The sequence below is a fragment of the Dysidea avara genome, chromosome 2 (genome assembly GCF_963678975.1).
Source record: "Dysidea avara chromosome 2, odDysAvar1.4, whole genome shotgun sequence".
NCBI classification, from domain to species: domain Eukaryota; kingdom Metazoa; phylum Porifera; class Demospongiae; order Dictyoceratida; family Dysideidae; genus Dysidea; species Dysidea avara.
In genome coordinates, this window is record NC_089273.1 from 4479509 (window position 1) to 4496932 (window position 17424).

The 17424-nt window shown below is 37.2% G+C and overlaps 1 protein-coding gene and 1 long non-coding RNA gene across 2 annotated transcripts in view; one reads left to right on the forward strand and one right to left on the reverse strand.

Annotated features, from left to right (window-relative positions):
* Nucleotides 1–17424, forward strand: part of LOC136246466 (uncharacterized) — an 83973-nt gene that overhangs the window by 29207 nt on the left and 37342 nt on the right. Inside the window, exons 10-12 of the mRNA XM_066037940.1 lie at nt 3297–3548; nt 5316–5465; nt 14801–15100. Of these exons, the coding sequence (XP_065894012.1) occupies nt 3297–3548; nt 5316–5465; nt 14801–15100 (702 nt within the window). The remainder of the gene's footprint in view (nt 1–3296; nt 3549–5315; nt 5466–14800; nt 15101–17424) is intronic.
* On the reverse strand, nt 6872–9527 carry LOC136246465 (uncharacterized). The gene is made up of 3 exons (XR_010696440.1): nt 9038–9527; nt 7690–7761; nt 6872–7175 (listed from the first exon to the last, which is right to left on the reverse strand). It is a non-coding gene; the product is annotated as an uncharacterized lncRNA (long non-coding RNA).

Below are 17424 nucleotides of genomic sequence, written 5' to 3' on the forward strand. Positions count from 1 at the left end.
AGAGTTTAGCTACAAAGAAACCATTCTGTAAAGAGCTCAGCTGCAAACAAATCATCTGTACAGAATTCAGCTTCAAACAAATCACCCTGTACAGAGATCAGCTAGAAGATGTTACCTTGTAGCATAGGCGGATCTGAGGGGGGGCCAAGGGGTGCTGTGCCCCCCCTGGCCCTTCCCTTGCCCCCCTTGGACTCACAGTACTATATTGATATCAGAAACTGAAATCATTCACACTGTATTCAGAAGTATAGAAAGCCAATGGGAAAATAGAAGACAACAGTTATAAATATACTTTACAATTATACTGTACACTGTACAGAAAGTAAGTTTAAGTTATTGTGCCAAGATCGAGATACTCTAATAGAGCAGTCACTACTCTAATAGAACAGTCACAATTCTAATGTCATAACAATACTAGCTACACCTTTATATTTTGATTTAGTACACTTTACCATCAAACAGGTTTTATCTCAGATAGGTTAACTAATCTTTATATACATTGCAAGCATACACGTTTTAGCTAAATGTTACCAAAAATGCTCCCAAATTCAAACCTAGGAGGTCTAATTTTAAAAATTTTTCTCTAATTACAATCTTAAAATTGTATGTCTATCATTCATCCAGCTATACTGAATATAATTATGCAACTGAGTATAACCTGTGTACTAGAATTCCTCTTAGTGGAATAGACACTGTTGTACACTAAAACTTTTTGCCCCCCCTTGGCCCCCCCTGACAGTGCCTCCTAGATCCGCCTATGCCTTGTAGATAGTTCAGCTACAAACAAATCACCCTGTAGAAAGATCAGTTAGAAGAAGTTACCTTTTAGAGAGTTCAGCTACAAAGAAACCATTCTGTAAAGAGCTCAGCTGCAAACAAATCACCTGTACAGAATTCAGCTACAAACAAATCACCTGTAGAGAGTTCAGCTACAAACAAATCTCCCTGTAGAGAGATCAGCTAGAAGAAGTTACCTTGTAGAGAGTGAAGCTACAAACAAATCACCCTATTGAAAGATCAGCTAGAAGAAGTCACCTTGTAGAAAGTTCAGTTACAAAGAAACCATGCACCATGTAGAGAGTTCAGCTACAAACTAGCCACCTTGTAGAGACATCAGCTAGAAAAGTTACCTTGTAGAGAGTTCAGCTACAAAGAAACCATTCTGTAAAGAGCTCAGCTGCAAACAAATCACCTGTACAGAATTCAGCTACAAACAAATCACCCTGTAGAGAGATCAGCTAGAAGAAATTACCTTGTAGATAGTTCAGCTACAAACAAATCACCCTGTAGAAAGATCAGTTAGAAGAAGTTACTTTGTAGAGAGTTCAGCTACAAAGAAACCATTTTGTAAAGAGCTCAGCTGCAAACAAATCACCTGTACAGAATTCAGCTATGAACAAATCACCCTGTAGAGAGATCAGCTAGAAGAAGTTACCTTGTAGAGAGTTCAGCTACAAACAAATCTCCCTGTAAAGACATCAGCTATCTTGTAGAGAGTTCAGCTACAAAGAAACCATCATGTAGAGAGTTCAGCTGCAAAGAAATCATCACTGCCCAAATTTCAAGGCAATAGCTCTTTCCAATCTGAAGTTATCAATTGTCAAAGTTGGCAAATTGGATGTGTGGAAGGCCCCTTTTCGCAAATCCGGTCACATATGTATTATATATATAATTGTACATCTACTGATAAAATATTTAAAGTACGTACATCTACTTCATCTATTCTTCTTCCTGTAGTAAAGAAAAAAAACATAGGTTTAAAAAGTCCCAAAGCTGGCCATAGGCTGGCTTTGGGGTATACAAATACAAAAAGAAATGAAATCTAATCCAAAACAGCCAAGCTGTAAAAAAAGTGTGCAGCCCTCAGAAAGGCTATGGTGAAAAAAGATGTGAAATCCAAGGTGGCGGCCAAGAAATGGCTGTGATGGTAGGTTAATGGTAAAAATTTTAATAACGACAATTCAGGTGAATTTTTGTGCCGCTTCACAAAATTTACCTGAATTATCATTATTAAAATTTTTACCATTAACCTACCATCACAGCCATTTCTTGGCCGCCACCTTGGATTTCACATCTTTTTTCACCATAGCCTTTCTGAGGGCCGCACACTTTTTTTACAGCTTGGCTGTTTTGGATTAGATATATATATATGGACAATTCAGCTACACAAAAACAAACCATCATCTGTATGGAGTTCATTTACAGAAAACGTCATCAAATAGGGTGTTCAGCTACAAGCAAGTTACCTTTAGAGAGTTCAGCTACAAACAACCTACCCAGTAGAGAGCCCAGCTACAAATAAATCACCCTTTGTAAAGTTCAGCTACAAACAAATCACCCAGTAGAAATAGCTATATGTTAGTCACCCGGCAGAGAATTCAGTTACAAAAAAGTAATATAGTAGAGAGTTCAGCTGCTTCTGTAACTAAGCTATGCAGTAGATTAAAGTAACTACAGTAATATAACTAGTTATATAGTAATTTGTAACAAGGATTAACTGTCCAAAATTGCAACAAGTTGGATAGTTACATTCTGTTTACCTGTTGAGAAAAGTTCATTATATAAAAAATTGTATGTTCAACTCTACAACTGTTATACATATTGTTTCTCCTTCCTGTAGTAAAGAAAAAAAGACAGCTAAAAAGAAGCCCCAAAGCTGGCCATAGGCAAATTTGGAGTATACAAATACAATAAAAGTGATATCTAATCCAAAACAACCAAGCTGTGAAAAAAGGGTGCAGCCCCTATAGTGAAAAAAGATATGAAATCCAAGTTGGCAGCCAAGAAATGGCTGTGACAGTATAGGGAAATGGCAAAAATTATAATAACGACAATTCTGGTGAACTTGTTTCCGAGTCCTAGTGAAACTTGGAGGAGGCACTACAAATTCACCTGAATTGCTGTTATTAAATTTTTTTCATTTCCCTATACCATCACAGCCATTTCTTGGCCACAAACTTGAATTTCACATATTTTTTCACCATGGCTTTTTGGGGGCGTTACCCTTTTTTACAGATTAGCTGTTTTGGATTAGATTGTAGAATAACCACATTAATGCAGATTGCACCTCAAGTGTACCATAATAACTCACTCAAGTATCATAATATATGTGTAATGTACATGCAGTACTTTCCCATTAGCTTACTGCTGAGTTTTACCACAGCTTTTATGCAAAACAAAATTTTCATTTTATCCAACTGATTAAGAGAATAGTATTTTCATATGCATAACTTCATGTTGCAATACTGACCATTCATACACAGTATTTCACAAATGTATATATTCCACTATTTTAGCTTTAGCTGATACAACTTCTGTACAAAATGCATCATCAGTTGATTGCTTGTTTGAAGGACCATCACTTTGTCCAACTGAGAATTTGCCTAGTGTGACATTTGCACAATATACAATATCAAGTAGCCCTTTATCTACTACCGTCAGTCTGTCTTTGGAATCATCTGACTTAATACCAAGTATAAATGCTACTACATTGTTGGATGCAGCACCTAGAATTCACAGACAACAGGGATTTGATACAATTGCTACAGGTTAGAATCATTTGAAATATACAATAATATTAAGGGAATATCATGTAGCGTTCTTTTAATATAATGTTTATGTATCTGCTGATTTCAACCAATTATGTTATGCTAAAGAAAATTGAAAATTTAATGAAGTGCTTCCTTCACATACCTGCATTGCTCATAAACATTTGGCATTCCTTACCTGACATTAACTTTTGTTTGAGCACTATTATTATTATTATTATTATTATTATATTTATTACTGTGCAGCAATCAAAAGATTATAACGCACAGGTGTGATCATAAAAGTTACTCAAGTTATTACAAAACTCATTAGGGGTAGAGGAATTAATTACATTAGCAGGGAGTTGGCACTATATCATACAGTATGATAGTATCATACAGTATGATAGTATCATACAGCACGATAGTGTCATACAGTACAATATTACTGTATAGTAGGGACCACAAAGGAGTAGGCGTGGCCCATGAAAGAACTCACCCAAAAACCAACCTCACTTTTCCCAGATGATGATGAGGCAGTATTGGTTGGGAAAAAAAACTAAGCCCAAACAAGCCTTGAGATTGACCCGAAATGCTTTCAACAAGTTACTATATACAACATTAAAAAAAAAAATTAATGGAATTTTCTAGTGACTGACTGACTGACTGACTGACTGACTGACTGAGTAAGTAAGTAACAGAATGATGCCTTCAGACAACCATAATTTGACAACAGCTAAGGCTATAGGCTTGATTTTTTCACTGATCGATGTCGCTTCGGCCCGAGAGATGCCTTTTGCATACCGCAGTATGTACAATGTATTCTTCATGGACTAACCAGTGTCCTCCTTTGTATCCCATTCATCTTTGCTGACAGCGAAAAGTGTTGATTTTGTGGTAGCACGTGATGGTTTCCTTTCATAATGGAGATCGTCTGTATTTTTCATTGTGGCTACTTTGAATGCAGATGTGCTTTCGAACAGTTCTAGATTTTTAATGCTTTGTAACAGATCTAACATACAGTAGTTGACAACGAAGCATAATGGATACTTCACTTTTCAGATGATAATTGATAAAGCTGGGGTGCATGGTGCCATTTCTTTCATGGTACAGCAGTCATAATAATATAGTACAAAAATGTTAACGAAGTACACAAAAATTTTGGAATTTTCGACTAGAGTAGGGACCATAGCACATCGATAAAAAGTACTGAAACAAGCTGGAGTAAGTGCACGATATTAAATCACAGTAAAAAAATAAGAAGTGATATATCCCTACTGTGCTCAAGATACAGAACAGATATGTACAGTAGGGACATAACACTTCTTATTGTTTTACTGTGATTTAATATCATGCACTGCTCCAACTTATTTCAGTACTTTTATCGATGTACTATGCTAGTTGAAAATTCCAAACTTTTTGTGTACTTGTAGTGATAGTTGACATGCTGAAACTTGTGCAAGTGTGCTTGATATGCTTCAATTCACATAACTAATCTTTGCGATTGCTAAGAAACCAAATGCAAGTAAGACCATAGCTTTACAACTATTGCATTTTGTTTAAAACCACATGCGTAAGTTCAATTGCCACACATTGCCATTGGTTTAACACAGAAGACTTTATTGCATGAGTATCATTTTTTTTCTCATACAATGGTTAACTAAGGCGTTTGTTACAGTTGTATAACTCATAACATATACAGTCACAGGTAAGTTATTTTTAATTACTTATATAACCTGATGTGCTATTTGGTAATTTGTGCTATGTATGTCTATCACTCATTTGTAGTTACCACAAGGACAGTGACAGACACAACTAGCAACAGAGTATTAACCAGTGATGGCCATCATTTACATTCTAGTACTACTCCAACATCAACTGATGTGACGTGTAATTTTACGTCATCTTCTGTTAGTGGAATGACTGGCACTTTACCAAGTATGTCTGTACAATTTTGTAAAAAATGACCACAATTTAATCTAACAAAAAATTAATCATGAACTTTGACTGCCTAATGAAAGTTTCTGATGTAGTGGCAAGCAGAGTGTTTATGGTGCTCCAGGGTTGGAGAACAGTATTCCAAAGTGGGGAGGCAAAGTCATATTGAGAGGCTGCCATTTAGAAGTGCTTATAAATCTTTACTTGTACCTTTGTGTGTGAAGTGAAACACCCTAGTGCTAGGAGATTAGGGGCATACTCCCACAGAAAAAAAAAAAGAGATTAAATCTGAAAGGATTGTCAGTGGCACACGTGCACTTTAGGATATTTCTATAGTAGTAATGACTATCTTGAAGATATTACACAACTACATAAATACATCAGTGAACTACTGTAAAGCCTTTGATTTGGGCCCACATTTTAGATCAAGACTCACGGTAGTGAGTCGCGCGGCCAGTAAAGCAGAAACGCGCGCCGCAGACAATAAATGACGCGACCACTACGTGAGGATTTTACAAGAACGAACGTTCTCAAATTTGGCCTTCCTGTAATCCACCCGTCACTTACGCTATCCCTCTGAAACTCTGGAGTTGAACTCATCGTGTCACTAGTAACTACCACACAAGCAGTGAAGCAAATCCATGCCGATTGTTTCGTGATCGAGATTGCCGACATGAAAGGGGACGTTTCATTTTTTATTTTATTTATTTTTTTATCGCATGCGGTTAGACGCAACCGCAGGTGTATGCCTTGCGTTCCTTTGTGCATTCCGAACATTGATCGCCCTGTTATCGCTTCAGTATTCACTCAATCACCTCAAGATTCACATCATCGATTTCACCATACATGATTACCCTACAGTCGTGATTTCAGCACCAAACGAAGTTTCAGTCGTCCTCAGTCGACCTAGAGGCCAAATACAAATCCCAGATTGTTGTTTTCCGCAATACTCGCTTGGCATGTAGGGCAATGTGTCTTTAAACTGTTCTGAAAGTTTCGTTCAGATTGAAACATTTGTTTTCGAGAATGGCTAGTTTGAAATTTGAATTTAGTCGCCCCCACGTCATTTGCTCTCTAAGAATTTTACTCGGAATTTAAAGAATGACGCAGAGCACAACTGCGGTCTCTGGGTATTGATGAACTGGCGCTCTATGTAGTTAATCAGTACATATAGCCACCAAGAAGTGTGCTGCCATAGATTATAGTCCATAGATATAGCTAATCTATGGTGCTGCATACCATCCTTCGTTTTGAAATTAGTCGCCCCCACATAATTTGTCCTCTAAGGGCGCGGCTTAAAGAATGACACAAGAGTACAACTGCGGTTACCAGTTGTTGACACAAGCTGTGAGTAATTAGCACATGTAGCTAGCTTAAAAGGAAGTGTGCAAAATCGCCTAATACAATTGTCACCATGCATTATTGCATTTTATAGCACCCCCACACAAAATTACACATGTAATTACAACATACAGAGGAGACACATGAATACCAAACACTTTTCACAACAATAATGTAAGAATTGTACAATAATGACTGTAATATAACTGCTATGCAAATGTTTTCCAGTGGCCCGCCATGGTAGCAAGTCTCACATGACGGCATGTATATTCATCCAAACACAATGGGAGTAACGAGTGAGTATGATGACAACAAGTTGGTATGACTCCATTTGTAGAATCCAGATGAGTGGGTGTGGCTCCAGTATGTCTAAACGGTTAACAAACATTCCTGTTATAAATACGTGCTAGAGTTGCAATATAATAGTATAGTATTTAAATGCAATAATACATAGTCTCCATTGCATCACTATCAAACGACACTAAGTGGAGGATATTGTTGCATCTCTAGTATGTACACTCTATCAGTACAACCTATCTTAATGGCCACTAGTATAGAAAGACAACCACTCTTGAAAAGCCAATTCCAATTGAGAATTTATACACTGTTACCTGCTGAATGAGTGAAGGTGGCAATAAACAAGTTCCACCGTAATTTATACACGTGATCTGATCCTGTATATTCTGTCAGTGGATGAGATCCACTTGGCCAGGACAAAATGTGACTCAAGTGCCCTGGATGATCCATACTCAACCAACTTATGACCCAGTGGCACAATGGAACTGACTATTTATAGAGAATACAATTACATTTATTTCTAAGATGTGTGGATGTGTGGACACATTACAACACATTACATGTACATACAAGACACGCTACGTACTGTTTTAGCATTTCAAGTCACCACATTATACACGTACCAGTCAACAATGCTTCATAGTGCCCATCAGTAAACCTGAAGAAAAGTTACGAAAAATAGAAATTCACATAAGTACAATGAAACCTCATTAATATGGCAGGCTGTGGGACCAAAAAATTTGGCCTGAATAACAAGGTGGCCTTATTAATGAGGTCATAAGTAATGCTTAGCTATATTTGGGACCTACTAGAGGTGGCCAATATAATGAGGTGGTCTTATTAAAGAGGTGGCCACTAAGTGAGGTTTCACTGTACATATAGTTCACAATATTGTGAACAATATTAATGGTTAACAATATACACTGAAACCTGCAGGTCACTTCTTGTGGAAGATTGCTCTCTACACAAAATGACACATTCAGAGATTGTATTTAGATGGATGATACAGTAATGCATTGTGACTTCAATACTCGTGATGTGTCACTGCTAGGCAGCAACCATATACACGGCACTGCCACATCGCACTTGCTCGCACACACAATTTTGCTAACGATTTTACAAATTGATAATTAAGGGGTGTGGCAACTAGCTGTTTCCCTTCTGTACAAGTGGCCACCAAGACAGGTCCACTGTGGATGAAAGCCAGGCATTAGATATTTGGTATTTCATGTGTTGAAGACATTCCAGGGCTTCTGGTAGTCTCAAATCTCACCACAGTTTAACTCAGGCAGTGTTGTGGTCACCACTAAACTACTGGAATGCTGTGTTATGTTCATCTTATGCTTGGCTACTATATTGTAGAACTGAAATGGATACTCTGAAAAATATATCCTATGGATAATGACTTCATCACTTTCTTCATCAGGAGCTTATAAGGACCAACAGTGAAACTTTTTACACTTGGGGCTGACAGTCAACTGCCTATGTCTGAAGCAGTGCTTTTGGTGCTCTAACAGATTGGCTGCCCCCTTGCTGCCAGCACTCACTGTCTCATACGCTGTCATACACTAAATCCATCTCTATAGCCAGTTAGAACAGCATGCTTCTTACCTTTTTTTAAGGCCGCATAATGCAGCCACCTCTTTAAAAGGCAAGGTTAGAAAATTTTGTCCCTACGGCCTGAATAATGACCAGTTTTCACTGTACTATTAGTGATTAGTGATCATGGGGGATTATTTATTAAGATACTAAGATATACAAACGCTACAACCTCTAAATATAGCAGTAAATTTTTTACCCTGGTCCAATGTCTCATAATAATCGTGACTTCGTGAGAGACTCTACTGTGACAAATACATGTTTATCATGATATGTGCTAATCGCCTTTTTACAATTAAGTTTTACAACACAAATACATGTATAGTTAAACTCACCAATTGCGACTAAATCCCTTCAACACGAAAAGACAAATAATGAGACAACCTTGGAGACAACAGCCACACAAGCCTATTCTGGTGCGTTTATTTAGTAGTAATATAAATTTTAAAGGCGTTTATTTACAACAGGACATAATTACGCGCCCCTCTATTGTCTCTGTACATACTTGCCTTTTCTTTACTATTCTCATTTCATTTCACAAGATCTCTTGGCAGGGGCGTAGCTTCTTCACTTGAATTAGTCAATGCTTGAAGTAGATCGAGATACTCTAATAAAACAGTCACATTTCTACAAGTGCCATATTTTTATATTGTAAAGTCTGTAAGTAGCTAGTAATTTAAACTATACAATCCGATGCTAAGCAGAAGTTGTAACTATGCTAAATATTGATTGCTGTGTTCAGCGGTGGAGCAAGTAGTTGATATGAGGGGGGCTGGGCTGACCCAGACTTATTTCTATAGTTTAGTAAGGTGAAACCAAAAAAAAAAAAAAAAAAAAAAAAAAAAAGGTCACAACCAACTGACAAGAGCTTCCACCTCACCAGCTACCATTTCTAGCTGATAAACTACATAAAAATCCTTACATAGCTCGCTACACACTGAATACTTTATTAGAGTGACTGCTCTATTAGAGTATCTCGATCTTTATCACGGTTTTCAGCCCCACTCCAAGAAAGATAATTTCGGTGTGATATCATTCTGAGGGGGGGCTAAGCCCCCCCCTTTTCCGCCGCCTATGGCTGTGTTACAGCTGTTTTGTGACTGCTCTAATAGAGTATCTTGATCGTTTCAATGCAGTACAAGATGAAAGGCAAAGTGTTGTTAAGGGTTTACTAGTTAAAATGGGTGTTAGTTGACTGCAGTTGCATGCCACTAACAGGGCCGTCCAGAGAAATTAGAGGGCCCAGGGAAAAGAGTTAAAGAGGGGCCCAGGGGCAAGGAAGGGTCTAGATCCTGACTGCTCTATTAGAGTATATCGATCTTTCTTTAAACAGGTATTCAAGTGGCCCCTTTCAGGCTGTGGTAGGGGGAAAAATACCCCAGTTACCCCCAATGTGGGCGGCCCTGGCCACTAAAATTACAGTTATATTTTAATATTCTGTCACTGTAATCTGGGGTTTCTGTCAAAACCATGGAAACTACTGACTCACCTACTGTTATCAACAGTGCATTGCTTATTCTAACAAAAAGTATTGAAATCCCATCCAAAAACAGCTTATAGCTGTAAAAAAAGTGCGCGTCCAAGTAAAGCAGAGTTAACTGCGACAAAAAGTAATGATATCATAATGCGGCCATGTGCGAGGTGTGCAAGTTGTAATATTAGCTAATCAGATAATACAATGTTATTGTTAAAGTGTTAATGAGAACTATGTGATGCTGCTAGTTTTGAAGTGTGTGAGCATCTTCATAAATGCCACATAAATTTAATTCTCAATAAAGCAATGTGTATAGATTCTCTGATAGTAATAAATAGTTTGAGTTTGGCCGCCTTTCCTGTATACAGCAATGCTACGAACAAAGGAAAGGTGGCCAAACTCAAACTATTTATTACTATCAGAGAATCTATACACATTGCTTTATTGAGAAAATTAAATTTATGTGGCATTTATGAAGATGCTCACACACTTCAAAACTAGCAGCATCACATAGTTCTCATTAACACTTTAACAATAACATTGTATTATCTGATTAGCTAATATTACAACTTGCACACCTCGCACATGGCCGCATTATGATATCATTACTTTTTGTCGCAGTTAACTCTGCTTTACTTGGACGCGCACTTTTTTTACAGCTATAAGCTGTTTTTGGATGGGATTATTTATACATGCTTTAATGCAGATATACCAGGTGTTTGAATAAATTGCATAGAAGAAGTAGCTCCTAAATGTTTTACTAAATGTTCCATTGGAGTAGTTAGGTGACTACTCTATTAGAGCATGTATTCTCCCAATGCAGACTTACATAAAAATAACGATTATTGTTGTATGGCCTGTATCATATAGGGCTTTATATAATACCAAATTAAAGCAAAAATTGTGGAAGATGTGTAAAAGAATACAATGGCTGCTGTACAGTACTTTAGTCTATGGATTTGTTGGAGGCAGTCTAACCATCTCAGCAAAAAAACCTGCCCAGTTTGCAAATTATAATGTTTTTATGCATTTAAGAAAAATCTAATTGAAAAAAAATGGTGAAATTATGCATGCTACAGAGAAAAATATGCAAGTTTAAATCATGCCATTACTCAAGAAAGCAAGTCTCCAATCATTTAAATCTATGTAATCAAGACACACGGTAGTGTGCCGTGCGGCCCAAGAAGTCGGGCCGCCACACCGTGAGTATATTTACAGGAAGAAAGTAAATGCGTTATTCACACCTTTGTAGCTCTGTGACTCCTTATCCGATTGAAACCAAAGTTGCTACAGAAGTGCCGGATAGTTAGGGTAGTCCACATTCCAAATTTGAAGAAAATCGCTCTAGCCATTTCCGAGATACGAGCGACCAAAGTTTGGTTTTTTCTTCGTTTTTTTCTTCTACTTCTTTTCGCACACTTTTCAAAATCCGCCATAAAACACGAATGCGTGCTCCAATCATGCTGAAATTTGGCACACTTAAAGAGCGCATTAAGGCGAATCTCAGTACCAAGGTTGGTAGGAATCTGATGAACATTCACGGAGTTATGATCGATTATTTTCTTACAATAAGGTCGAAGGTCTGTCACGCCCACAGGGTAAATCGCTTGAAGGAATGAGCTGAAAATTGCTATGTAGGTGGAGTAACTATCGTAGGAGTGCCTTTTTGTGGTTTGAAAGGAATCCAATTAAAGGCCATAGAGATATGACACAAGACCCAACCTGTGTCACAATTACGCGATCGATTTTTATGAATAAAAAAACTATTAATTTTCACGCCCACCAGGCAAACCGCTTAGAGCAGTGAGCTGAAAATTGGTGTGTAGCTGGAATAATTATCATAGAAATTCCTTTCTGTAGTACAGAAGAATCGGATTACAAACCACTGAGTTATGATTCCAAAGCCAACTACGTGTAGCATATGCGAGATCGAGATACTCTAATAGAACAGTCACCCTAATAGAGCATTCAGCTACATTTATAACTTATTCCATTATAGAATTATATTACATTGCAAGTTATTCTGTAGGGAGTTCAGCCTCAAACAGTTACTTTTATAGACAATTCAGCTACAAGCAAGTCACCCTGTAGAGAGTTCAGCTACAAATATGTTGCTGTAGAGATTCAGAACATTATAAGTCACACTGAAGAGAATTCAGCTATAAACAAGTCACCTTGTAGAGACAGCAAGTCACTCTGTAGAGAATTCAGCTACAACCAAGTCACTGCGTAAAGGGTTCAGCTACATAAAAGCTACCCAGTAGAGAGTCCATCTAGATCAGTTACAAACAAGTTATTTTATGCAATGTTCAGCTACAAGTAAGTCACTCTGTAGAGAGTTCAGCTGCAAACATATCAGCCTGTAGAAAGAGCAGCTACAAAGAAACCATCCTGTACAGAGTTCAATCGCAAACAGAAAACCCTATAGAAAGTTCAGCTAGAAACAAGTCACCGTGTAGAGAGATCAGCTATAAACAAGTCTTCCAGCTAGAAACATCCTGTAGAGAGATCAGCTAGAAACAAGTCATCCTGTAGAGAGATCAGCTAGAAACAAGTCATCCTGTAGAGAGATCAGCTAGAAACAAGTCACCCTGTAGAGAGATCAGCTACAAAGAAACCATCCTGTAGACAGTTTAATCGCAAACAAAAATCCCTATAGGGAGTTCAGCTGGAAACAAGTCACCCTGTAGAGAGATCAGCTACAAAGAAACCATCTTGTAGAGAGTTCAATTACAAACAGATAACCCTCTAGAGAGTTCAACTAGAAACAAGTCACCGTGGAGAGAGATCAGCTAGAAACAAGTCATCCGGGGATCAGCTAGAAAAAAGTCACCCTGTAGAGAAATCAGCTAGAAACAAGTCACCCTGTAGAGAGATCAGCTACAAAGAAACCATCCTGTAGAGAGTTCAGCTACAATCAAGTTACACTATAGAGAGATCAGCTAGAAACAAATCATCTTGTAGAAAGTTCAGTTGCAAACAAATCACCCTGTAGAGAATTCAGCCACCCTGTAGAGAGTTCAGCCTGAACAAGTCAATTGTAGAGAGTTCAGCTACAAAGAAATCATCATGTAGAGAGTTCAGCTGCACACAAATCACCCTGTAGAGAGTTCAGCTAGAAACAAGTCACCTTGTAGAGAGATCAGCTACAAAGAAACTATTCTGTAGATAGTTCAATTGCAATCAGAATACCCTATAGAAAGTTCAGCTAGAAACAAGTCGCCATGCAGAGAGATCAGCTATAAACAAGTCATCCAGAGATCAGCTAGAAACAAGTCACCCTGTAGAGAGATCAGCTACAACAAACAAATCATCTTGTAGATAGTTCAGTTGCAAACAAATCACCTGTAGAGAATTCAGCCATCCTGTAGAGAGTTCAGCTTAAACAAGTCATCTTGTAGAGAGTTCAACTACAAAGAAATCACCATGTAGAGAGTTCAGCTGCAAATAAATCACCCTGTAGAGAGTTCAGCTAGAAACAAATCATCTCGTAGAGAGTTCAGCTAGAAACCAATCACCCTGAAAAGAGCTCAGCTAGAAGCAACGAGAGTTTCAGCTACAGTTCAGTTATGTAAGAAGTCACCTTATTACGTACAGTATGTGATAATGATCATTCAATGATAAATATACAAATATTTCATCAGACAAAAGCTATACATACAATTACTTCCTTTCTTCCACAATTCCTTACAAGTTAAAAGGAAGCAACATCAAAGCCATATGGCCAGCTTTGTGACTTTGCAATACAAAAAGAAGTGATATCTAAACCAAAACAGCCAAGCTGTAAAAAAAGACTGCGGCCCCCAAGGTGAAAAAAAATGTGAAATCCAAGGTGGCGGCCAAGAAATGGCTGTGATGGTAGGTTAACGGCAAAAATTTTAATTACGACAATTCAGATGAATTTGGTGCCGAATCCTAGTAGAGGAGGCAACACAAATTCACCTGAATTGTCGTAATTAAAATTTTTTGCCATTAACCCACCATCACAGCCATTTCTTGGCCGCCACCTTGGATTTCACATCTTTTTTCACCTTGGGGGGTGCACTCTTTTTTTACAGCTTGGCTGTTTTGGTTTAGATATCTTATTCAACTGCTTATGGAGACGTCTTTCTGTAACCCAAACTTTCTGTAACCTCAATGGCATGTGCAACATGTCTATTTTTTACCATACAATATTTGTAAACAAGATAATTGTCATTTCCTCTACATTCATACATGTATACACTGTATGCATTAGTCATTACAGGGATGATACTGTACCTTGATTCAATTACCAATCCAGGGGGGAATATTTTAAGCCTTATAGACTAATGCAAACAAATGTTATTGCTGTAAATATAAATGCATGTAGTTTATTCAGTACAAATTGACTTATAAATGCTTAGCACTATTATCTACTCACTACAATAAGCTGAAACTCTGGTGCTTCATTCCATGGACACCGTAGATAATGCCTAGAAAATAAAAAGAAGTTCAGAAGTTGTGTAAATTAGGGGGTTGTTTGTTGAGATGATCATAAATATGTAAATTCATATTGCAAATTGATAATTACTGTAAACATTTAATGTTGTATGCATATTGAAAATGCAGAATCATGAGAATGTTAGTTTTGTTGGTTTTTTAGGCATGTCAGGAAATGCTCTCAGTCTGTTGAGGTCAAAGTATGATGTTATGGTTCAGTCATTACCTAGTGATTATGAGAAGACACTACAAGTTGTACAGGATCATTTAACTGATGATCAGATTTGTGGTGTGCTCACTAGTCCCAACTACACTATTGCTAATAAAACTATACTCAATTGTCTAATGGAGAAAGTGAAAAGTACACCTCACATTTTAGAATTTTGTGATCAAGTGGGGAAGATAACTTCACTATTATCTGACCCAGGCATATTATCTGGAGTTATTAATGAATTGAGAACAGGTAATGCCAATACTGCATTGATATTATGTTGGTATATTTCACCCTACTGCCATTTTTTTGCACTCCCGGATAAGGATGCATTAATCCTCATACATTTGTATGTACACAGCTAGCATTGTTGAAGATTTACAGTATACTGGTGCAATTTAAGTATGTACTTAAACTGGAAAGTATATTATGTGAACCATTTCAAATGTTTCTCGTAGTGAACATGCATTTAATGATTTTAAAATTGTATCTAGTACAGCATAAACGAATCTGTATGAATTTAACATACCATACATGTACTGAGTGTAATTGTAACTTTTTAAAGTTTTTATGAAAACATGTAAGTTTAAAGGTGACTGGATTTTGGAAATCAGTCTTATGTCACATTTTACAACATGGTACTGCCCAAGAGCAATGTCACACTCGCTCGCACACACAATTTTGCTCAAGATATTTAAAAATCACTAATTAAGGGTGTGGCAACTGTTTCGCTTGTGATACAGTGTGGCAAGTGAAACAGTTGCCACACCCCTTAATTAGAATTTTTTTAATGAGCAAAATTATGTGTGTGAGTGAGTGCGACGTTATGCTTGGGCAGTACCACATTTGTAATTACAATAAGGCACTTGGGCAGTACCATATTTATGATTACAATAAGGCATTCCAAACTTCCAATCAGCATTACAGTACTAGCTAGTCAGTACTTTGAATTACTACAAACTTTGTGAAATATTTTATAAGATGTATAGCTAAGTGCTTTAGTGGTACCACATATAAAAGTTAATGTGGATTTCTATGCATTTTCAAGCGTGACATTAAGACTTGTTTTCCAAAATCCAGTCACAAATAATCAAATCTATTTTCTTCTCTAGAGCTTTTTTGTACGTGTTGTTTACCTGAATTTAAGACATGCTGTTTTGTGGTGGAAACGTTTCCTCATAGCTGTGTAGCTTTTGCATGAAGTTACATTTCATAAAGTGCATTCTAATGCTAAGAGTGATCAAAATGTTATTGATGGACTGAATCACACAAGATGTTGTGCAGCTGGCTTGATTTTTCACTGTAGCTAGTCTAAGAACTCAGTAGTTTACAGCATGTATGTATGCACTTACTTTCTACCTGTTCTGAAAATTAGTTTCTTCTAGTGTATGAGACTGGATCTTATAAGAAAGCTCATGTATGGGCTTATTGATGATGTACCAATAAAATTGTATTTAAAGTGTTATTACTCTCCAGCATAGTCATATGTAGTGCCGCTCCTTACTGTGCACTATACGACAGTGTTTCCAATTTGTTGCTTGTACACTTCTCACAGGTATATCAATTCCTCAATGGTCCCCTCACTGATCAGTCTAACACAGTACAGTGGTAGAGCATGTATATTATGGATCATGGAGGTAGTACATAAATGTTTGTAAATGGAAATCATCCATATTTCCTGATTGATTGCTGAAGCACTTCTCCTACTGTTCTTCATTTGTAACACTTTGAAACAAGCTGAAAAGTGAAGCATAATGGCCACTCGGAAGTTGGTAATTGATAGGTGGGGTCCGCATTCAGATGAAACATTAAGTCACTAACTCATGATTAGGTGCCATTCTTTTTTTTGATGTAGTATTCGCAGATTCACCAGCTACAATAATGTTGCAAAAAAAAAAAACAAGTACGGCACAGCTCAGATGCAACATCATTTTGCAATAGTGCGAGCAATTAAAAACATGTTAATTAAAGGGTGTGGCATCCATTTTGCTCACAAATATTTATCCTAAACAAAATGGGATGAGTACTGGTAAGCAAAATGGGTGCCACACCTTTTAATTAGCAAGTTTCTTTAATTGCTTGTACTCTCATGAGATGGAATTGCATTTGAGTGGTACCATAATTATAAGGAATTTTTATTTTGGTTAAGGATTATAGAAAAAGTAGGGAAACAAGGGAGGTTGCTCACACCTGCAGATATATGGTACTAGTGGACAATAATTTTAATCCCTAATTCAGTCATGGGTATAGATTCAAAAGTAGGGATTAAATGTGACCGAATTTTGGAAAATCACCCATATGGGAATGCGTGAAATAATTAGAATTTCAAGTTTAGTGGGTTACTGTTATGAGCAGTACACAATTATAAAAATATTTCTAGAATGTTCTAGTAATTTAAAGTATTGAGAATGGCTTACAATCATTAACAAGTAGATTTGTGCTATATAGCTTGTTATTTGGTCATTAAATATTTTAAGTGTCATATGCGCCCGTATGGTTGATTTTCCAAAATTTGTCTGCTAGCATCTTTTTCAGGTGTAAGCGAATTCCCTTGTTACTCTACTTTTTTCTATGTT